At 39.2% G+C, this 21,875-nt stretch overlaps 1 protein-coding gene and 1 long non-coding RNA gene across 4 annotated transcripts in view; both read right to left on the bottom strand.

Moving 5' to 3' along the window:
* Window positions 1-4,646: 4,646 nt before the first annotated feature.
* On the bottom strand, window positions 4,647-11,524 carry LOC148131308 (uncharacterized). The gene is made up of 2 exons (XR_015748716.1): window positions 9,362-11,524; window positions 4,647-5,188 (listed from the first exon to the last, which is right to left on the bottom strand). It is a non-coding gene; the product is annotated as an uncharacterized LOC148131308 (long non-coding RNA).
* A 245-nt stretch (window positions 11,525-11,769) lies between these two features.
* The window catches only part of RGS8 (regulator of G protein signaling 8), a 34,161-nt gene continuing 24,055 nt past the window's right edge, over window positions 11,770-21,875 (bottom strand). For all 3 annotated transcript variants that reach the window (XM_087960864.1, XM_087960865.1, XM_026669143.2), the window contains exons 5-6: window positions 13,394-13,560; window positions 11,770-12,684 (exon numbers count right to left, since the gene is read on the bottom strand). In XM_087960864.1, coding sequence (XP_087816990.1) covers window positions 12,502-12,684; window positions 13,394-13,560 — 350 coding nt within the window. In that variant the 3' untranslated portion in view covers window positions 11,770-12,501. The remainder of the gene's footprint in view (window positions 12,685-13,393; window positions 13,561-21,875) is intronic.

Genomic DNA, 21,875 nt, shown 5'->3' with positions numbered 1-21,875 from the left:
TGTCTGCCACGGGTGGGATCTGACCAGTATAACTACCAGTTCGGTGATTTACATTTTCCATGCGCATGCATGCTTTGCGTGCATGTGCACCTGATGCACACTGCGCACCTGCGCATGTGAAACATCATCAGTTTGCTGCCTAGACAGTTGAGCAGCGCTGTGCGCAGGTGCACAGCGTTTGAAAAAGAACTTTTTCCTGCTTTTTCAACCGCAGCTGAGGTTGAAAAAGCAGGAAATAAAGGTCAGGTAAGAGCCCGGGCAGGCGGGTGGGCCAAAACAGCAGCAGACATAGAACCGGTTCTATGTCTGCTGCTCTTCAGAGCTACTGGTTCTACAGAGTCAGACAGAACCGGTAGAATCCTACCCCTGGTCTGCCACATCTATTCATCTCCGCCCTCTGCCTTTTATCCCCAGAGCTAGGTTGGGGCTTCACTAGCAATGGTGGCTCTTCTTTCCCAAGGATCAACCCATGGATTTCCATTGCTCTCCTCTTCCTTCTGCACAACCATGCATCAGGCACCGGACCCAGCTGTTCCTCCTCTTCCTCATCAGCCACCTCCAGACCTGAGGGCTGATGACTCTCCATCTAAGCGCTGACAGAAGGCCAATGCTCCACCTCTGTCTCTCTGCCAGCTCCATTTCCTCTTCCCCCTCAGAGTTCTCAGGTTGCCTCAATGCTGACCCTGACTCCCACGCCACCTCCTTATCTGATTTGGCTGCGGGAGGGACCAGCAGCCAATCGGACACAACAGAGGGTCATCTTTTTTATTGTCTACAATCAATCCCTCCCCCCCCCGCAATTAAACAACAATGTGAGCTCTCCAATGGGATTGTATAAAATATTGAAGTTAAGAAGGTTGTTGAGGCCTCGTGTAATGTGATGATTTCACAATATTTTCCATTTAAATTGTGTGTGTCTGCTCTATCATACAAGACTAACTAATAGCTCAGGATGCCTGAAAAGTCTCTCAGTCCTTGCATGGGAGCTTTAAACCACGATTTACAAATTACAATGGCTGGATCCAGGCAATGCACCAAGGCAAAATCAAGCTAATTATATTGTGGTTTAGCGTGATGTGTAAACCCATCAAGTCTAAAAAACACTATTTTATATAATCTTCAATCAACCAGGCTGTGCTCTCTCTCTATATAGCATCCATTCTCAGCTAAACTTAGCCCTGCTTCTTTCTGCTTTTAAGTTTGCTTCTCTTCCTTAAATTCCTTCTACTTTCAGTCTTCTACCCCACATTTCTCTAGAGAAATATAACAGGCATGAAATAGAATTTGCTGACTCATTCTGGGAACCCAATCTTAAACCAAAGAAATATATTCCCCCTCCCCCCATCTTTACAATAAAAGTCAAATAACAATATTCCATTTTCATATTTACAAGACAATTCCACTGATGATGTCAAAGAGTTTTTTAATCATATAAAGCATACATTGTATGAGCCATTTTACTGATATATTAAGGAGATTACTCATAAAATAAGCACAAAAATAGCAAGCAGGAAGACATTTCAGATAGCAGCTGTACTCCCATCCTATTTCTAACTGTAGTATAGCTGCTTGTTAGTTTTGCAGTGAACAATTCGCTTGGTAGTTTTGGCAATCAACAAATGCATGCAAGAGAGAGGTGGAGACGTTCTGGAGAAGTCTGAGACGCTTCTCCTTCTCAAGAGCGTTAAATGAAAAAGAGGCACTTTTCCCCTTGCTTTCTTCATAACTGGCAGGGAAATTTAGAGGGCGGGGTGGGGGTGGGGAGGAAAATTATTCTATTCCTCCAACCTGAAAACACTTTAATGGAAGTGTCCTTTAAGAGACTTTGGAAGGGACCTTGGAGGTCTTCGCGGCCAACCTTCTCCTCAAGCAGCAAACCCTATGCCATTTCTGCAGTTCTGCCATTCCAGCAGTCAAGAAGCTAGAAACCTCCGTTTCTATCTGGACTACAAATTAGGGACTTCTTGTCTTTCACAACAAACATGAATTACAAGGTCCTACCTTTGCAACAGACTTGTAGTTTCTGTTGGCTTATTTGTAATGCTGCTCAGACAACCACTTTCATATTGTCGCCAGTGGGTCATCCTGTTTTTTTCTTAAATGGTGGTTTCAGCAATGAAATAAAGCAATATCTAGAACATTGTAGTCTATGCACAACTAACACATTAAAAGTTGTTTTTCCCCCAATCTGCATGGACAGCATTTACCTTTGCTCTATAAAAACAGATGAGGCAGACTAACAGCACCACTGTTAATAAACTGCTCAGTTTGTTCATTCTCATAGGCTTTACAAAGCCACAGGCTCACTCACTCAGTCTCTGCATGGACATAAGTGCATTGTTTGACTAATTGATGGATGGACTAACAAATTGAGTTAGCTGTCCATGTGAGACAGGTGTTTTGGCTAACCTGAGAACATAAGCAGTGCCATACTGGATCAGAATCCTGGTTCATCTGATGTAGCAATCTTTTCTCGCTGCGGCCAAACAACTGTACAAGGAAATGAACAGTGGCCAAACAATTGCACAAGGAAATGGACAGTGGCCAAACAACTGCACAAGGAGATGAAGGCAATCCACTGCCTTCAAGGTTAATAGCCACCGATTTCCATGAATTGGTCCAACCCATTTTTGAAGCCAATCAAACCTGAAAACTGGCCTATGACCATCAATTCACTTCAGTCTGTTCTGGCACACATTCCACAAAATCAAGGTTGGTAAAACTTTTTTGGCGCCAAGGGCAACAGATAGTGTCATGTAAAGAGGTGCATGTTGTAAGTTCATGCACTCACATAGAATAAGCATGGTGTACATGCAGACATAGCCATACATAGACCTTCCTATCTTCCTCCTCTAAAAAAAAGCTACATTATCATACAGCCTGTTAAACTGCTAAGTGGCGGATGTCTAGAGCTATCATTAAAAGTAAACTATTATACTATTATAAAATAAAATGAGTATAACAATTTAGCATTATACAGTATTAGTATTGCAGTATAATGTTTTAGCTTTATGGCAGTATAATGCCATATAGCACGACTCTCTTCTCCAACAGAAGTGCATTTCCCTTTCAAATAGCTTACTAGGGATGCTACTATGATAAGTTGCTTTAGTGTTAATGGTATAATAACAAAATAATGTTACTGTGATACAGCACATAACATGATGATAAAACATCTGTTCATCAGCTTTTTAATGTGCTACAGAGTAGGGCTGCCAAGCTGGGGGAAAATAATAGGTATGAGAATTAAGTTAAGTGATTCTGGGCTTTGAATAATCAACAGTTCCCAAGTCAAGAAGAGCAGAGAAAAGGCAATTAACATGGGAAGGTGGGAGAAATGGAAGGAGGCGCTAGAATTAAAGGACAGTGGCTAGATAGAAGAGGTGCACTTACTTCCATGCAGATTGATTTAATAGAGTCATCATAATAGGCAATCAAGATTCTGTCATGTGTGCTGGGCAGCCATAAACCAAATACAAGTCTAGTGCCTAAATGGAGAATCTGGTGTGGCCTCTTGCAGTGTTGTTTAATTATATCCGTTTCCAGTTGGGTGCCAATCAATGGCTAACAAATTCTACAATGGTCTTCCAATAAGCCTGACAATAGTAATGTGACATAACCTGGTTCCTCATCTGTGAGAATGAGATTTGGAACCAGACACTGAGCATAAATGTGACATCTGCTTTTGCATATTAGCAAATCAGATTTGCACATTAGCAGTAGCCTTTTCTAGAAAAACCTAACTTAGATATGGTCCTGCATGCTTCAGATTTGGTTATTTTGATATGCCACAGAGCTATCGTTAGTGATTATTCAAGACCTACTGGTAGTTCAAAATATTTTTATCAAGACAGGGCATTTTATTCTAATAGTAGTCAGTTTTATTATCTCACTCTAATCCTAAAGGTTTATTTTGGGCTACAATCCAAGCTTTTAAAGCCTTATTCCTATCTGAAGGTTATCTTAGTTTATTAAATTTTATCCACCAATTGTGATTATTTGAGAAGGATGTTCCAGTGTTCTATTCCTGGTTGAAATGAGATCAATAAGTACATCGGGTAAACTTTGGCTGTAGACACAGAACTCCTGCATTTTCTGAATCAGCTTAGACAAACTATCTGCAGGCAGCCCTGATACGTTTTTAGTATGGAATAATTTACATCCTGACTGATTTTTTATTACATATGCAGGCTATTTTTTGCACGAATGTTCTTTTTTATTTTGATCTGATGCAGCTTTTTTCCCCCATGTCGTTATTCCACTTACTGGTCCGGGGGCTGAACTTGGCTGAAAATCAGCAGAAAAATAAGCTTTATTGCTCAAGCTCAATAATTTTTGCTATAATATTCTTATTCTTATTTTGGTTTAATGTAACTTATTTTTTCATTTCAGTATTCTACATACTGGTTTGGGGGCTGAACACAACTGAAAAGCAGCATAAAAATAAAAGCATTTGTCACCAGCCTTATGTATAACAAGGTAGTTTTGCCCAGGGGTTTTGGACCTATCTAAAGTATCTAACAATTATCTGTTTTAGTTTGAAGTTGTGTAGTTAAAATTGTGTGCATTGACATTATGAGCTTAACTTAGTTGCTAAGTTGGATCTTGGACCATTTTATCTCAGCAACAGAAATAATAAATATCTCTATGTTTCATATGGGAATTTTATTTAAAATATAAATTGTGAGGGCCAAAAGAGAACAATAATGTTTACATGTTTATGATCTACCTGTTAGCTGAACAGAATCCAGAGTTATACCAGGACTGTTTCTTTACTTGCACTAGTACACAACATTCCCCAGCAACCTCTATTTTCTGCTGTGCCCTCAAATTATTGCCTTCAATTAATCTCTAGTCCATGTCTGAGCCAGCCTTAAATCATCCTTAGTTGTACTGGTGATAAGGTTGTGGTTTCCCCTTATACTGAGACATACTTTGTTGTTGATATAATTCAATGCGCTACACCGCCATTTTATTTTGTTGCTTCTTCAGTCAGCTGATCATGGAGAGTGGGATCAGTCCGGCACCTTTTGACATGTCCAGCTGGTGCAGATAGATTTGTTTCCAGGTCCATTCTGCTTTGGACAAAGTGAACCACTGTTTTCAAATCAGCCTTTTCTCCTAAAGAGTTACATCTCTGAATTGTTCCCCTGGTTCAAAGACCCCAAACAACAGCTGGTTGTAGGAACTGCATGGTGAAACAAAAGATAGTGAGTGAACCATCTTTCTAACTGCTGTTTCTATAATGCAACTTTTTCCATGCCTGTCAATTGTCCTTCAAGCTGTTTTTGAAAGTGATTTTATCACTCTTCTGTAATAGCTGTAAAGCTGTGTCCCAAAGGAGCCCAATTATTACTCAATAGTTGAGCTCCCTTTGAATGCATTTGTTTAACTCCCACAGATATGTCCATCTGTCCAAAGTCACCTTCTCTACCAATCCCAGCCTGTACAACAGGCTTTCCATTCCAGAATGGAACACCTCTTAATGTTTACCTCTTTTTGGACTCTGTTAGAAAGTCATGCTTGTTTCTTCTTGGCTTTGATTTGATTATTATTTCATATGGTACATTCAAAGTAAGCTTTAGTTACTGTGGTTTTAAATAGTTACATGATTCATCTCTGTTGACTTTTTCTTTCAGTTACTTTTTCATCAATATCTTATTTTTGAGAAGTTTTCCTTTTAGAATCAAATGTAACTATGTTGCATCATATTGGTAGGATTGCATACATTTGCCAAATCTAACAGGAGGGGTAAGGATTAATTAATTAATCTCTTTTTGGTTTCCCAACAGTCATGTCTCATGTTATACTAACTATCTTGGGTGTATTGGATCCATACCCCTCCTGGTTGGTGAAAATTTCCAGGGAGAGCATATGGAAGGAATTATGCAATGGTAAATGTGTCCTTGAGAGAGGGGGTGGTTCACCATCTCCAGAACAAACCATCATGGAATCTATGGACAATTTTTGTCCAGGTTTTCAGTCTTTCTCTTTTTAGGCAAGGTTATTGAGGTGATCAGCCTTCAGTTTCAGAGAACCCTGGGGCAAATAGAATGCCTCAACCTTGTCCAGTTGTATTCAAACCATGACATAATACCAAGACAACTGTAGTCACATTTTTTAACCTGTTGTAAATTATGGGTGGGCATGGTGCATCCATCTTGGCCCTCTTTGATCTCTCAAGAGCATTCAGTACTAACCATGATATTCTTTTGGAATGGTTTAGTGGTTTAGGAGTGGGAGAACCATTTTATGATGGTTTTCCTCCTTCTTCCAGGCCAGTGCTAACTGGTGTTTGTGGGAGCCAACGGTCAGGCCCTAGGCCCCTGTTTTCAGTATCTACATGTAACTGCTGGAAAAGGTCATCCAGCATATAGGGCAAGCTATCATCAATATGCTGACGATAACTTTACATCTCTGTTTCTGGTTGTCCAGGTGAAGCTGTGAAGATTTTATACTGTCTGGAGATTGTGGGGGGTCTGAATGGGAAAGATCATATAGCAATGTAATGTTATTTTTCCTTGAAGATTTGATCAGTTATTTCACTAGGGACCTAGTCTCTGGATCAAATAGGTGGCCTAGACCATTCATGTGCTTGTTTATAAACATCTTTCCAGCTCTATGACTCTGAAAAACAGAAAGCACTGAAACAATTGGTTTGATCAGTTGTTTAGCAGGCAATTAGTGTTAGGACTCAGACGAATATTATAAAACACTCCCTAGAAATCCCTCTAGAACTCAGCTGGGCAGCTTATGGACATCTTATTAGTAGCCCTGAGAAATCTCTGATTTGCTAAGGTCACAAATTACATCACCTTTGTAATGCACTTTGTAATGTACTTTCCCCTCTTGGGACCACTGCTGTTGTTTGCATTCTCTATATTTCAGGAGCCAATTCTGCCAAACATTTCCCTCAGCCATTAAGGAAATCTATTATAAGCAATTGGTTCATTGAAATTAAATGATAGAGTATTTAGCAGATAATCACCAGCCATACTTAGAGAGCCAAACATAGCAAGCTTCAGATCTTTTAGGTTCATGCTCATGTCTTGTTTGCAATAGCGTGAAAAGACCTTACTAACCTTACTTTTAGGGACGTGCTACCATGACATTATCTATATATTACCCCTACATGCTACTGATGACCATGCTGGTGATGACTTTTGGCTGCTTAAGTCCTCTGTGGTCCATTTGGTTTTGGCTATGAGAGAGACCAGACATCTGGATTACACAGTCTATTTCTGTTCTTGTAAGTGTTGTTAATTGTATCACTCTTATGAAAGACCAAATATGGCTTTTCCAGAAGATTGATATTCCTATATCCAAATCAAAAAAGTCCACCCAAATATTTGAATTGACAGATGAGAAGACAGAGATAGACATGGTAATTCCAGGCTTGGGGCCTTCAGCCAGTAAAATTTCCACCTCACCATTGTGAGTGATCACATCCTATCTTAGTTACCATTGGTAGACTCTCAGTTCTGTCAATTTCTTCCTTCTGAACAAAGCAATTACAATCAACAACTGACTTGGTTTTCTTGCAATTCTACTGTTCAAATTGTAGATGAAAGATCGGATCTAATATACAATAGCCCTGCTTGAAAGAAACCTGGTGTGTGGAGAATACAAATTATCACACTTCCTGATCTGTAGTTTTTCCATATGCAAGGATGTTGTTATTACTGTTTATTGTGATCAGATATATAATCAGAACATTATGACATATAGATTCCTACATGTTTTTCTAAATAAATACACAAGCTTAGTTATGAGCGTACAAATAGTGTTTTCCATGTCCTCTCTTTAAAGGTTTTGTACATAAAATAATAACCCAAAAATCAATATGGATGATATCCTGCAGCTTATTCTTTCTCAGGACCACAGGCATGCACGGCAATATGTTCTTGCTGATGTGGCAGCAAAATCATGTATATTGAAATAATATCACAAGTCTTAACTAGAAATAAAGTAAACATACTGGCCATATCCCATAGCTCATTTAACTTGAAAAAGACATCTTCAAGTCAAGCTTGACTCTTAGTAATTGCATTGATACGTCCATGTAATTTTCTCAGTAACTGGTGAAATTGTTTGTCATTGTTTTAGTTCAAGTTGGGCTTCGTTGTTGTTTTGACTGCCCACTCTAATATATAGATTGATACATTTGTGTATTATGGAAACACCAAAAAGGAATCAAGTGACCCAATCATTTAATTTTCAAGGAGTTAAATTTTACCTCAGACAGACTCATCCTTGAATAAACCAATTACAGCTAGCCAGTCAGCCACATTACAAGAATCCACATGGAACCAATAAAAGCAATGCCTTGCTGGTTCACACTTTGGCCCATCTAGTCCAGCCTACCAACTATAAAGGTAGTCAACTACTCTCCCATCAAATGGCCTTCAGAGGTAGTCACACCATCATCAAGACGAACAGCCATTGATCCTCATGACTTCCATTAATTGGTCCAACTCTGTTTTGAAGCCAGCCAAGCTGGTAATCAGCACCACATCTTGTAACTGTATTCTAATATCTAAAGATGATATGCTATGTAAAACAAAAATCCTTGTATTTATTCTGGTTCTTCCAGGATTCAATTTCATTGGGTAACCTCTTGCTCTAGTCTTTGGAAGAGGAAAATAGCACCTACCTGTTCACTTTATCCATACCATGCAGTATTTATGCTTATTTTAAGGTTTCTTGAAAAGCCTGAGACAACATACAAATTAAGAACCTTTCAAAACAGATATTTCTAGAAACTGGGGGGACATCATAGGTACTCTCCATTGCCCTTGCTTCCATGTGATACCTTTAACTAATAAATAACAGATTGTTTTTGTTTAATATATTTAGGCTACTAGAGCTTAGAAGCATGTTTTTTCCTAGAATTGTCCATTAGAGTTAAAGTAAGCATATATATCTCTCTTTTAGGTAATATTATGTGATAATTAATGGCCCGCATCCATTTCCTTGAATTTATTAACAGGGAAAGAAACCATTCATCAATGAGGCTGCACTGTTCACATGATGTTTACGAGTGCCTATTTTTCCATTAAAACAAAGTTCTAAATAATTCAGCTATTTTTATTTCCAAGAAAGAGAATTTCCTTGCACAAAAGCAGTTACCAAAATAATTATACTTCTTTCAGATGTTTCCTTCCATTATATTTAAAAAAAAAATATGATTCACTTTCCTGTAGTCTAAACCATGGGATAAGAGACTAAAAGAGAGACAAAAGGCAGATAGAAAATTCATCTAAGGTTCTACTGTTTCTTCAGAAAAATATTATCAGCATAATGAAAAGTTAGGCAAACCTTGGGATTTTGAAGTAAGACCATTAAAATGAATTCCCCTTACTTTTGTTCAAGGGCTAGAAGACTGCAGCCCAAAGTACTCCATATGAAAGAAAGAATAATATTTATGAAACAGCCTTGCAACCACCAGTGTGACTGGTTCAAAATAATGTTTACTAGTCTATGACCTTGCACAAGCTTGTGCAGTATTTTTCCATCTTGTACTGTATGCTAAATGAGTCTCTGTTTAAAATCTTGCTTCAGAATGCTTTAAGCATTTGCTAAGTGAGGAGGTGAGGGTAGTTGAAATATAACTCAGTCCAGCTGAGTTGGTCATAGTCCAGCATAAAAACCGATGAAGGGCCATAGATACCCTTCTCCTTTGCTTAATAAGCTTTGATTGTTTGTAGGTGTTACATGACCAAAATCCAAATCTTTGATATCCATACACACAAAAACCCTGTAGAAAACCCATCCTTGATTCCCTAAGAAACCTCCGAAATTATTCTTACTCTGTAATTTTAGAATGTCTCTACTAGGAAATCCATTTTCCTTCTTTCCTTCTTTATCCAGCACATTTGATTCCTTCTGAATTATAATCACAAATCCACAAAGGGACCATCATATGGCTCAGTTTTCTACTTCCTTTTCTTCTTCTCCTTTTAAACATGTGTATTGTTCTTATTACAGATGGGGGGCTGCATAATATGGCATATTTGAATACACTCTCACACCAGAAATAAATGTAAATAGAACAACTCCCAGCAGCCTGCCTCCTGCTCCTCCTCCATTCATATTTGCAATTCCTTATCTTCATTTTGCTGGGTTACATTGCAGAGATTCTGTACTGCAGATAATCATATTGGATTCATTCTGTGCTAAGTCATAAACTAGGGTTATCTTATCAGATTGCATTGACTGAGTCCTTATTAAATGCTAAGCCCAATACAGAATGACTTAGCATTTTTGGGGCCTCCATCTGAGTGTGATTATCAGGAAGAGCTCCAGATAACAATGCTTTGAAATCGCCTCTGGCCAGAAAAATAAACTTTCAGGAATGTGCTATATTTTCTCTGGCGACATTGGCAGATTGGTTTTGATGGTAGCAGCTGGAAATCCAATGCATATGCAGTAATTCATCTATTTTTATTGCTCCTGCTTCGTCCCAGTCTGCCCCCTCCTATCTCCACTTTACCTGAGGTCCCACATGGGTCCTGTTAGCTGGTAGAAATAAGCCCAACTGCCTCCCTGCAATCACACCCAGTACAAAGTCTGTCGTGAAATATTTATTCTTTGCAGAGCCTGACAACATCATGACATAGCAGATGTCTAGGTGAAGTCTATTTTAAGCTGCAAATCTCAAGTTATAAAATACAACATCTGCTGTACATACATAATTGGGCATGCTGCTGTAAGGGAAGAGAAATGTGGGCTGCATGATGTCTATCCATTCACGCAAACAGATATTCAAGATAGGGCTTTTCATCAAAAGAGGGATTATTTCCCCCCCCTCCCCCGCAAAGCAGGTTCCCTAGAAACAGGGTCAGAGCACCAACATCAGTTTGGTAATAATAAATAACAGGAGAGGGGGAACAGTGCCATTCAATGTGAGAAAAATGATCGTTTTCATCAGAGTCTGGGATGTTCCTGAACTTTGCCTTTTTTTCCGGTTGAAGCTCTTAAAGGAATAAAACTGGGCTTTACACCCAGAGGTGCTCTCCCTTGGGGCAAAATAAAATAAAACTCACAATTTTTGTTCTAAAAATGTTACCACCCAACTGGGGTTCTTGAAATAATCAACTGAGGGAAACTGCAGCCATGTGTTCTTACTTGTTAACTAAATGTTCTAGATCAGGGGTCCCCAACCCCTAGTCTGTGGATGGCACCGGTCCATGGCATGTCAGAAACAGGGTCACACAAACAAGCAAAGCCCCATCCATGGGATGCAGGCAGCACACGAAACTACGGCCCTTCTGGTCCACGCGAAATCCTCTCTCCACAGAACCGGTCCCTGGTGCCCCAAGATTGGAGGCCACTGTTCTAGATCCAATCCCAAGGGAACTCCCAGAAATTCCTATTAACAAAACAAGTCTTCCTGGGCAAAAGGTAACCAGTTACTTCTAATACCCATCTGCCATTTAAAAAAAAATCTAGCACCTTGGACAAGTTGTCCAGTAACAGAACTAGCCATGTTAATCAAGGTTGCTTGGTCCAATCTGTGCAGGAAACAGATTTGGGAAGGAAGAGCAGGAAGTTTTGAGCAGGAAGAAAGACCTCTGCCTCCTTAGTCTACAATATGAAAAATGTATTCAGAAATCCTTGCCAAGATCAGTCTTACTATCAGGCAATGTGAAGGAGTTACTTTAAATTACATACTCTTTTCTCTAGTGTCCATTTGTACAAATTATTTTCTAAAAAACATAATCTTCAAAATATTGATGGGAAGACATTGAATTTCGCATCCAGTTGTCATTAGTTCAGCATTTCTGTTTTATACAGAGGATAAAGTGGGATGGGGATATGATCCCATATGACCCACCAGATGCTGCTTCCAGCAGTTACAATCGTAAAGGAAGCTCGGACATCTGGAGGGCTGTGGGTTTTTCTATCTCTAGCCTACAAACGGAAATTATGTGAACCTGAATGATTTGGACAGAACAATTGGCAATATCATTTTATCTTAATTCGAAATCAATTCCCCAGTTCAGTCCCCACCATATGTGTTTGGGTTGCTGGAAATAGCAGAAGCTGCAACCTCAAAACAAACAGGTTGGAGATGTTAAATACAACTATAAATTCTCTTACATGCTTTCCTTCGAGCAACATTTCAGAAAATGGTCCAATTTGATCATTGTTCTTAACCCTACTTTTACTTCAGTTCATTGATTTGTCCAGATATATTGGAATATGCTAGAAGCTTCTATCAGGGATGGACTAAGGGTTTTACTGCTATACATATGCATGGTCTTCAGTTAAAATATGGACATGCATACACAGAACGATAAGGATCCAAAGACAGCACTGGATTCATACTGTGAAATGTTTTATCCATGTACACAACTCAATTTCTCCATGCTTCTTCCATGTCTCCTCTCCTTCTATTGCTGTTGTAAGAAAATGAATTTAACATCACACATAGAAATGGATGTAGCTAGTGCAAGAAGCTTGTGGTGTCTAAGGAGGACACTCCTCCTGATCCCTGCCCTAGCTGAGCCTCCTCTGGGTTTGAGACAACAGGTCCGTATAAATTTTGGACCTCAGGAACCTGGGGTAAGAGTCTTTTTCCATAAGGCTGTGAATTTTCCCTTGGGCTTGGTCAAAACATGATGGTGATGGTTCTTCTAGATTCTTTCTTGTTGCTTCTCTTGTCTGGAAGTCTATGTTTACCTAAGGAGAGAAAAACATGAAAATAATGTACATAAAATAATTATTTTCCTATTCCTTTCATTTGAATGTAGCAGTTATGTTACATAGTCAGAAACAAATACTTTGTTTTCATCTGAAAAATCAATCTAATATCAGGCTTGCTGATATTATTGTTTTGTATCTGTATTGATGACATTACAGAATATTGACCACTTGTATTACGATTTTTGTAAACAACAGCCTGTGTATGAAAATAATTATTATAATATTATTATGATTAATAATTAATAATCACAATTATTTCCTATCCTTCCCTTTCACCATCGTTATGAAAGGGAAGGTTTGTCACAGTTGACTGTGGTTGTCACGGTTGACTGTGAGCCAGTGATTATCTGTGATTATCACAAAATCTAACACACTTCACAGGGCTGTGTGGATAAAGTGATATGCAAAGAAGGCAAGCATATATCCTTGGATTTGTTTTGTTTTTCAAATATTCAAATAATAATATGATTTCAAAGACATTTTATGTGTGATGCAGTTTATTCAAATATGATTGAGACATCATCAGAGTGATCATGGTTTCTTCAGTTACCACGATAACACCACGGATCACTAAGGATCCCCAGTCCTAAAGGTAATGCTGAAGTACTAAGTTTGATGAACCCAAGAGGAGCACCCATGGTTCCGTCATATCTTACCCCACTACCCATGCTTTGCATCTGCTAACCTCTCGTGGTGCTTGCACATCAACAAATTCTTCAAAAATCCGATGGGCCTTGGTAGCTAGTTTGGTAGTTGATCGTATCTTCTTGAATTCCTCGCATGCCAGCCAGAACTCCAGGTTTTCTTCACTGAATTCTGTCTTCAGAAAGGCACGAAATGCAGCCACTCCATCTGGTAAAAATATTTTAACATGGTTCAGAAATAAAAGGGGCTGCTATTTTCTATTGTGGCAGCCTTGCATGAATCAATGATTGCAGAGTAAAACAATAGAAATTAGCAATTCAACATGATTCAGTCCACATTGCTAATAATTGGGAGCATGGACATATCCACACTTAGTGCTTACTCCCTGAATTTTTACTTTTCCTTATGTACATATGAGGTTTTTTTTTAAAAAAAAACTAAGTCCACTGGTGTACTATTTCATCATTTTTCACATCAATTGAGGTATGAGAGCAGCACCCTCAATTTCCTAATAGCCCAAATTATCTCTGAATTACTTGTGAACTGTAGTTGAAACCCTTGCATTTCAAGTGACTGGGAAAATGAAATTGCTAGGAAACTTTTTCAAACATACAAAGAGAAGTAGGGGAGAGAAAAAAAACAATGTTTTAAAAGTTTCTGACAGATTTCAAACTGGCAGCCTTCCATTTACAAGACAAGAATTATGGCCATTTCAGTATTATGATAAATGTAAATTATAAAAGATATTAAACATTATGATAAGCACTGAGTCAGCTGAAATAGTATTCTGCTTCTATGGGGTAGTCTGGAACAGTTTAGCCTGCAACAAGCCCATTGTCCAAAATGGTTCCTTGCCCATTCTGATGAGAGATCATGATAATCCTTAAGCACATTATTTTGCAAACATTAAAAAATATTTATGGAAAAGCCAAGTATAGTGTTTGAGCATTCTGGAGAGAGAGGGAGATCTATCTGTGTTCTCTTGGGTGAAGGCATTGGGAAGGGGAAGTAGATCTTGCTGACTCCCACTTTTTTTACCGTAGCTCACTGTAGGTTTCACTGCTATACCGGAACATGCATTTCCTTTCCAACAATTTCCACTATTCTAGGCATAGGCCAGAACCCTTCCCACCATTGTTTTAAAACCGGAACTTCAACATAGGCTTGGCAGGGGTTTCACCCTGAAGGTTTCTATTGAAGAGGCTTGATGAGGCCAACGCTACCAGTCAAGGGAATCCCACTAATGAGTCACTTCCTCTGTGTCTGTAGAGAAAGTGAATAGCAACATGCATCTGTTTAATCAAATCTTCCATTCAGGCTGTAGCTAGAGAATTAAATCAGAAATGGTAGAATACAACCCACGCTACCACTTCCACATCCTGTTATGTCTTTCTGAAGAATGATTGGAATCTGAAGGATTATTTATAAAGTATTTCTAATTCCCATTGTGTGTAAAAAGAAGCACCTTTATTCCAATCCTTAAACTGACAAGGGAGAGAGGCGGAGGGAGGGAGGGGGAGAGAGGGGGAGGGAGGGAGAGAGGGAGATAGACAGACAGACAGACTTGCTGCTGGCTACATACAGGTAGTGAGGTTAGTGTCTTTACCTCTTTAGTGCTTGGTAACTGATATTTTGAGCAATAAATAGGCCTTTAATAACAGTGTTTGCATTTCCCGTTCAGCAGGTGCTACAAAATTCGGTCTCTCAAAATATTACAGTCACTGATTTTCTATTAAAATCAATTAGTTGTAATTCAACTGAATCCTCCCAGAGACACTAAACCTATATTTGGACTGTAAAACTGTGGGTTATAAGGGGGGTTTCTGCAAACATCAAAACATATCCACCAGTGATGGGATTCAAATTTTTTTACTACTGGTTCTGTGTGCGTGACTTGGTGGGTGTGGCAGGGGAAGGATACTGTAAAATCTCCAGTCAGAGGTGGTATTTGCTGGTTCTCCAAACTATTCAAAATTTCCACTATCGGTTCTCCAGAACTGGTCAGAACCTGCTGAATACCACCTCTGATATCCACCCAGAAAGCAGAGAGTCTGATTGTTGCTGTTATTACACAGAAGAGGCAGTAAATCGTATCATTCTTTATCTGAAATTACATAATTTATTACTTCAGAAGCTGAGATTGGCTTATTTGTTGCTCAGTGCATTGTGCTAGGCCAGCCAATGCGCTTAGCCAATGATTCAGTATATTAGGTGAATCTAGTATGTTCAGTTAGCCATAACATTCATTTTATTTGTTATTTTATATATTCATTGAATTTAGATCCCACCTTTTCTCTTTAAGTGCAAGTAGCCTATCTGGAGTATTCTGTAGTTTTATCCCTTAATAACAGTTTTGTGAGATGGGTTAGGCTGAGTGAAAATAACTGGTTCACAGTCATTGAGTGAGCTCCATGATCAAATGGAAACTTGTACCTTGATCTTCCTGGTCTAAATCCCAATACCATAGCCATCACTTTGGCTCTGCTATAAGTAAATACAGCCAGAAAGAATCAATCCTAAGTCTTCTTGAGGCATGTGGGATGAGTTACCGCCAATAAAAGGGGCCATTTCAGGCACTTACAAAACCAGTATGTTCTGAAGGTATTGGTTTCGTAAGTGCCTGAAGTGGCCCCTTTAACAGAATAGAATAGAATTCTTTATTGGCCAAGTGTGATTGGACACACAAGGAATTTGTCTTGGTGCAAATACTCTCAGTGTACATAAAAGAAAAGATACATTCGTCAAGAATCATAAGGTACAACACTTTATAATAGTCATAGGGTACAATAAGCAATCAAATCATACTAGGAAACAGTCAATATAAATCGTAAGGATACAAGTGACAAAGTTACAGTCATACAGTCACAAGTAGGAGGAGATGGGTGATAAGGAGTGATGAGAAGATTAATAGTAATAGTAGTGCAGACTTTGTAAATAGTTGGACAGTGTTGAGGGAATTATTTGTCTAGCAGAGTGATGGCATTCAAGGAAAAACTTCTTGTGTCTAGTTGTTCTGGTGTGCAGTGGTCTATAGCATCGTTTTGAGGAAAGGAGTTGAAACAGTTTATGTCCAGGATGTGAGGGGTCTGTAAATATTTTCACAGCCCTCTTTTTGACTTGTGCAGTATACAGGTCCTCGATGGAAGGCAAGTTGGTAGTAATTGTTTTTTCTGTAGTCCTAATTATCCTCTGAAGTCTGTGTCTGTCCTGTTGGGTTGCAGAACCAAACCAGACAGTGATAGAGGTGCAGATGACAGACTCAGTAATTCCTCTGTAGAACTGTATCAGCAGCTCCTTGGGCAATTTGAGCTTTCTGAGTTGGCGCAAAAATCATTCTCAAAGGAGAAGAAAACTTTAGAAAAAGTAGAGGAAAAAGTAGCAAAGGATTGTATATGAATGGCCTTTAAACATTTCCTCTCAAAAAAACGTAAAGCATCACAAGATTCCCAGAGTTCAATTACATCTCAAGGGCAAATGTGACAGTACTACTCCCACTGGGAGCTTCCCCCCCCCCCTTAAACAACAATGTGTCATGGCAGATAATTCCCTTGGGAAACAATTGGAGAATTTCCCAATTTCCTAAAGTAATTTAAAGGCATTTGCCAGCCTCTAACTTTGACAGAGCATTTCAAAATCCCATTTATCTCCTGCCCAAACTATTCATTCTTTTTTTAAAACATCCCAAGACAATTAGAAAAACTAATGATGCCGGGTGAAAGTCAGACTGCTACATTCCTGGTTCCTTATTAAAGTCAAAATGTTGTTCTCCTGTGATTGCCAGAATCTGGAGTGTTAGAAACATGTTAGGTAACTACAGATAATCCTCGACTTGCAACAGTTTTGTTTAGTAACCGTTCAAAGTTACAACGGCACTGAAAAAAGCGACTTTTTACCATTTTTCACACTTACAACCATTGCAGCAGCTCCATGGTCATATGATCAAAATTCAGATGCTTAGCAACTGGTTCCTATTTATGACGGTTGCATTGTCCCAGAAGGCATTGACCTTCTGACAACAAAGTCAATGGGGGAAAAAGACTCACTTAACAATCATGTCACTAACTGAACAGCTGCAGTGATTCACTTAACAACGGTGGCAAGAAAGGTCATAAAATGGGGCAAAACTCACATAACAAATATTTTTCTTAGCAACATAAATTTTGGGCTCAATTGTGGTCATAAGTTGAGGATTACCTGTACTTGTAACCTCAGGGAAACAATATTTAATTTGATCTGTACAAAAAGAAGGCCTAGTGGTGAGGGCACCAGGCTAGAAACCAGGAGATGGCGAGTTCTAGTTCTGCCTTAGGCATGAAAGATGACTGGATGATTCTGGGCCAGTCACCATCTTTCAGTCCAACTCACCTCATAGGGTTGTTTTTGTGGAGAAAATAGGAGGATGAAGGAGTGTTAGATATGTTTGCCACCTTTAGTGATTTATAAAAATAATAATAGTGGAATATAAATAAATAAAATAAATTGTATTTTTTTAAAAAACACCTTCAGTATTTTCCATGGACGTAAAATAATGCTAACCATATTTCAAAAATACTATTAGAATTTCAAAACAATAAAGAGCAGGGGTTTAGTGACAAAATGAAGATAAGACTAAATTAATTTATCACATGAGAGAGAATTGCATACTGACAGATTCCGAACTGTGGAGATACAGTTCTACAGAGGAATTATTGAGTCTGTCATCTGCACCTCTATCACTGTCTGGTTTGGTTCTGCAACCCAACAGGACAGAAACAGACTTCAGAGGATAATTAGGACTGCAGAAAAAACAATTACTACCGAACTTGCCTTCAATTGAGGACCTGCATACTGCATAAGTCAAAAAGAGGGCTGCGAAAATATTTACAGACCCCTCACATCCCGGACATAAACTGTTTCAACTCCTTCCCTCAAAACGACGCTATAGTGCAAGCACTGCACACCAGAACAACTAGACACAAGAACAGTTTTTTTCCCAAAAGCCATCACTCTGCTAAACAAATAATTTCCTCAACACTGTCCAACTATTTACAAAGTCTGCACTACTATTACTATTAATCTTCTCATCACTCCTTATCACCCATCCCCTCCCACTTGTGACGGTATGACTGTAACTTTGTCGCTTGTATCCTTACGGTTTATGACTGTTTCCTAGTATGATTTGATTGCTTATTGTACCCTATGACTCATTAAGTGTTGTACCTCATGATACTTGACTCTTGATTAATGTATCTTTTCTTTTATGTACGCTGAGAAGCATTTGCACCGAGGCAAATTCCTTGTGTGTCCAATCACACTTGACCAATAAAGAATTCTATTCTATTCTATTCTATTTCTAATTACGTGTGTATATTTGTATATGTGTTTATATACAGTATATACATATGCATTTCATCAAACAGATTTAAAAGAAACAAAGAATTTTGTTGCCCAGCATTATGAGAAGGTATTGTAATTATAATTATTCATGATAGTTGATGCTATAATAATTAATGATCACAATTACAATATTTTCTCATAATGTTTCATGTTTTGTTTCCTCCTCCTTTTTTTTTTTTACTGACGCTCTGCTGTCCAGTAGCATCCTTACATAATTTGGGGTTTTTCAGCTTGCCAGCTTGCCAGAGGACGTGAGGAGTTGAGCAAAGGCTGAAAAAAAGAGGAATACTTTCCCATGTTTGATAGACTGGGGGGAAAAAAAACTCTGCTTCAGAAGGCGGCTTGGAGACATCAGAGGGCAGAATAAGCAGCTGGAAGGAGAGCCAACACGGATCCCTGGCTGACTTCCCATCCTCAGTTTATTCTGGGACTATATAAAGAAAACAACTTGAGAAAAAGGAGCTTGACTCCTGGGAACTTGTTTCATTATTCTCTTTTTTTTCTCTCAGCTTTTGAAAGCTCGTCTTCTCTCTCTCTTTTCTTTTCTTTTTTCTATTCCTAATCTGCTGGGTCTTGTTCCTGCTCAGACTGCATACATGCCTTCATCTAATTGAAGGATTCCGTAGGAAGGGTTCTCATTAACGTGCAAGAAGCCATCAGTGGACTATGAATGCATGTAAAGCCTGGTTACTTCATGGAGTGATGAAAATCATGTCATCTGTTCCATATCATAACAATTTGTGGGAAGCCGCCACCCCCACCCCCCTCCTAGAAGAATGAAATATTTTGGGAAATGTTAAAAGGCAGAATATTATATTTCCCTAAATGAGAAACTGAGAACATGTTTTTTTTAGAGGGAGAGAGCAGCCCACAGCAGATGTCATCACTTAAGAGATAAAGAGCTTATTGAGAACTAGATAGCTCTATTCATAAGCAAATACCCTCACCCAAGAGCCAAAACAGGACCAAAGCCATTAAGCCACAATTGGAATTATTGCATCACCCTCAGAGCAGTCTAAACTTCAACCAAACTTAGCTCAGACAAACACCTGGGATTTGTAGTTTGCGTATAGAGCCAGCTATGACCCCTACATGACTCCTACATGCCCCATGGGAGTCTGACAACAGCCAATAGAATACATGTTCTTGTACAAGAACAGGAAGCTCAAGTGCAAAGCCCAAGAGAAGGTATAATAACCCCTCACTCCCAACCATTTTGGTCAGCTGCACCAGACCCATGTGTTTGGTGGTTCTGTTCATCATTAAACCCTCTCTCCAATCAGCCTCCATGTTTCCAGTGTCTTTCTCCCAGCTTGGAACTGAACCAGATGGATATTTCTTCCCACAATTTATTATAATTGCAACTGAATAGCAGAGTTGAATGTCTTCTTAGACAGGGGTCCCCAACCGCCGGTCCACGGACCGGTACCGGTCCGCGGAACAAGTCTTACCGGGCTGCTGGTTGCTGGCGCCGCCATCTTTTTGGTAAAAAGTGCTTCCGGTGAGCTTTTCCGGGTAGAAAGCTCACCGGAAGCACTTTTCATCAAAAGATGGCGGCGCAGCTTCGTGAGCTTTTCCGGTAGAAAGCCATTTCTACCCGAAAAGCTCACCGAGCGTGGCCCATCATCTTTTTGGACGAAAAAGTGCTTCGGTGAGGTCACCGGAAGCACTTTTCGTCAAAGATGGCGGCGCCCAGTTGATGCCGGTACCAGGCCGCGGTGCCCAGCTGATGCCGGTACCAGGCCGCGGCGTCAAAAAGGTTGGGGATCACTGTTCTTAGAGGTCTTCTAGTCCAAACCCTTCCTCAAGCAAGAAACCTTATACCATTTAACATATAACAATCATTAGATACAAACAAGGAACAGTGGAGAATTGAACGAATGGGTTTGGATGGTTGCTATACCTTTTCTTTGATGCTGGGCCAGAATAACCAGTCCCATGATTTTTGTAAACCTCAGGGGGCAATAGTGACTTAAAACTTTGGATTAACCTTTGGACTGATGATCAAATTTCAAGTATACTAAAATTAACAGAAACAGGATGTAGCCAGGTTCCCACACAAAATCTCTCTCTCTCTCTCTCTCTCTCTCTCTCTCTCCCTTCCTCCCCCCCCCCCCTCATTCAATTGTTGAGATTTGCAAAGGACAGAAATGGTCACCATGTACTTATTGTAAGACAAACACTCTTGACATTTGCCCACTGTGCTGGAGAAAATAAATCTAACAAAATGGAGGTTGCATCCTTTTTCCTCCCTATCTTTTGGGCAACCTCAGGACCAAATCCAGCTTCTTATTTTTGTATAATTCTATCGGGCACAAATTAACCCACCCTACCTTCAAAGGCCCTGCAATCCTATCTAAATCAAAGGATAGAAACCTTGCTCATAGTACTAAGCAAGGGAATTGCAAGGTAGAAAAGCCATCCTCTATCAGGGAAACTTTCCTGCTGATTTCAACATTTTCTCTCTCTCTGTTAGCATGAACTCCTGCAACTCTGCTATTCTTTTGCCTAGCAAAAGGATAGCAGGTACACAGGTACACAGACAAGTTCCTCCCTGACTGCCTCAAACTGACCAGCAAATCAAATCCCTCGGACTTCCTGCCTTGTCGCTTTCAACTTCTGTAAAAAGCTTTGCTTTCCATTTATTTCGCTGTAAAAGAGGCACCCAATGAGTGTTGCAATAAATATGGTTCCTTAGAATTGTGCTCAATCCTTCTGAATTTTCTGTAATATTCACCTTCTTGAAATGAGCCAAATACTCTCCCCCCCTTTTTTTTAAACTGAGAAATGGTTTGATGAATGTGTTGGCATGATATTCTGCTTGATGAAGTACTGTAACATCTATTTTGTGCCTTAACAATTACTATTGCAATTTTTTATCAATTCATTCAAAAATGAAACATTCTTTTTAGTTGCCTGTCTTTCCCAAACGATCTCCTTCATTCCCATCCATCTCCCTTGTATATAAGGAATGGCAAGAATAAAGGAATTGATGGAATCTGTATGGATGGTATAAGTGAAGGAAGAGGAAATTGTTTTCAAGAGGCAAAAAAAAAAAACCTCTTTCTGCTAAAGTGACTTCTTTAGCAAAAAGCTGAAAATACCATTTCAGAAAGCTGGAAATACTGAACTGCAGAATTCTTTCA

Source organism: Notechis scutatus, chromosome 3, assembly GCF_049901735.1.
Source record: "Notechis scutatus isolate UNSWTSFEM ecotype Mainland chromosome 3, rNotScu1.2, whole genome shotgun sequence".
In the NCBI taxonomy this organism is placed as follows: Eukaryota; Metazoa; Chordata; class Lepidosauria; order Squamata; family Elapidae; genus Notechis; species Notechis scutatus.
The sequence above is the reverse complement of the archived record's forward strand: the minus strand, read 5'-3'. Positions and strand labels throughout refer to the sequence as shown.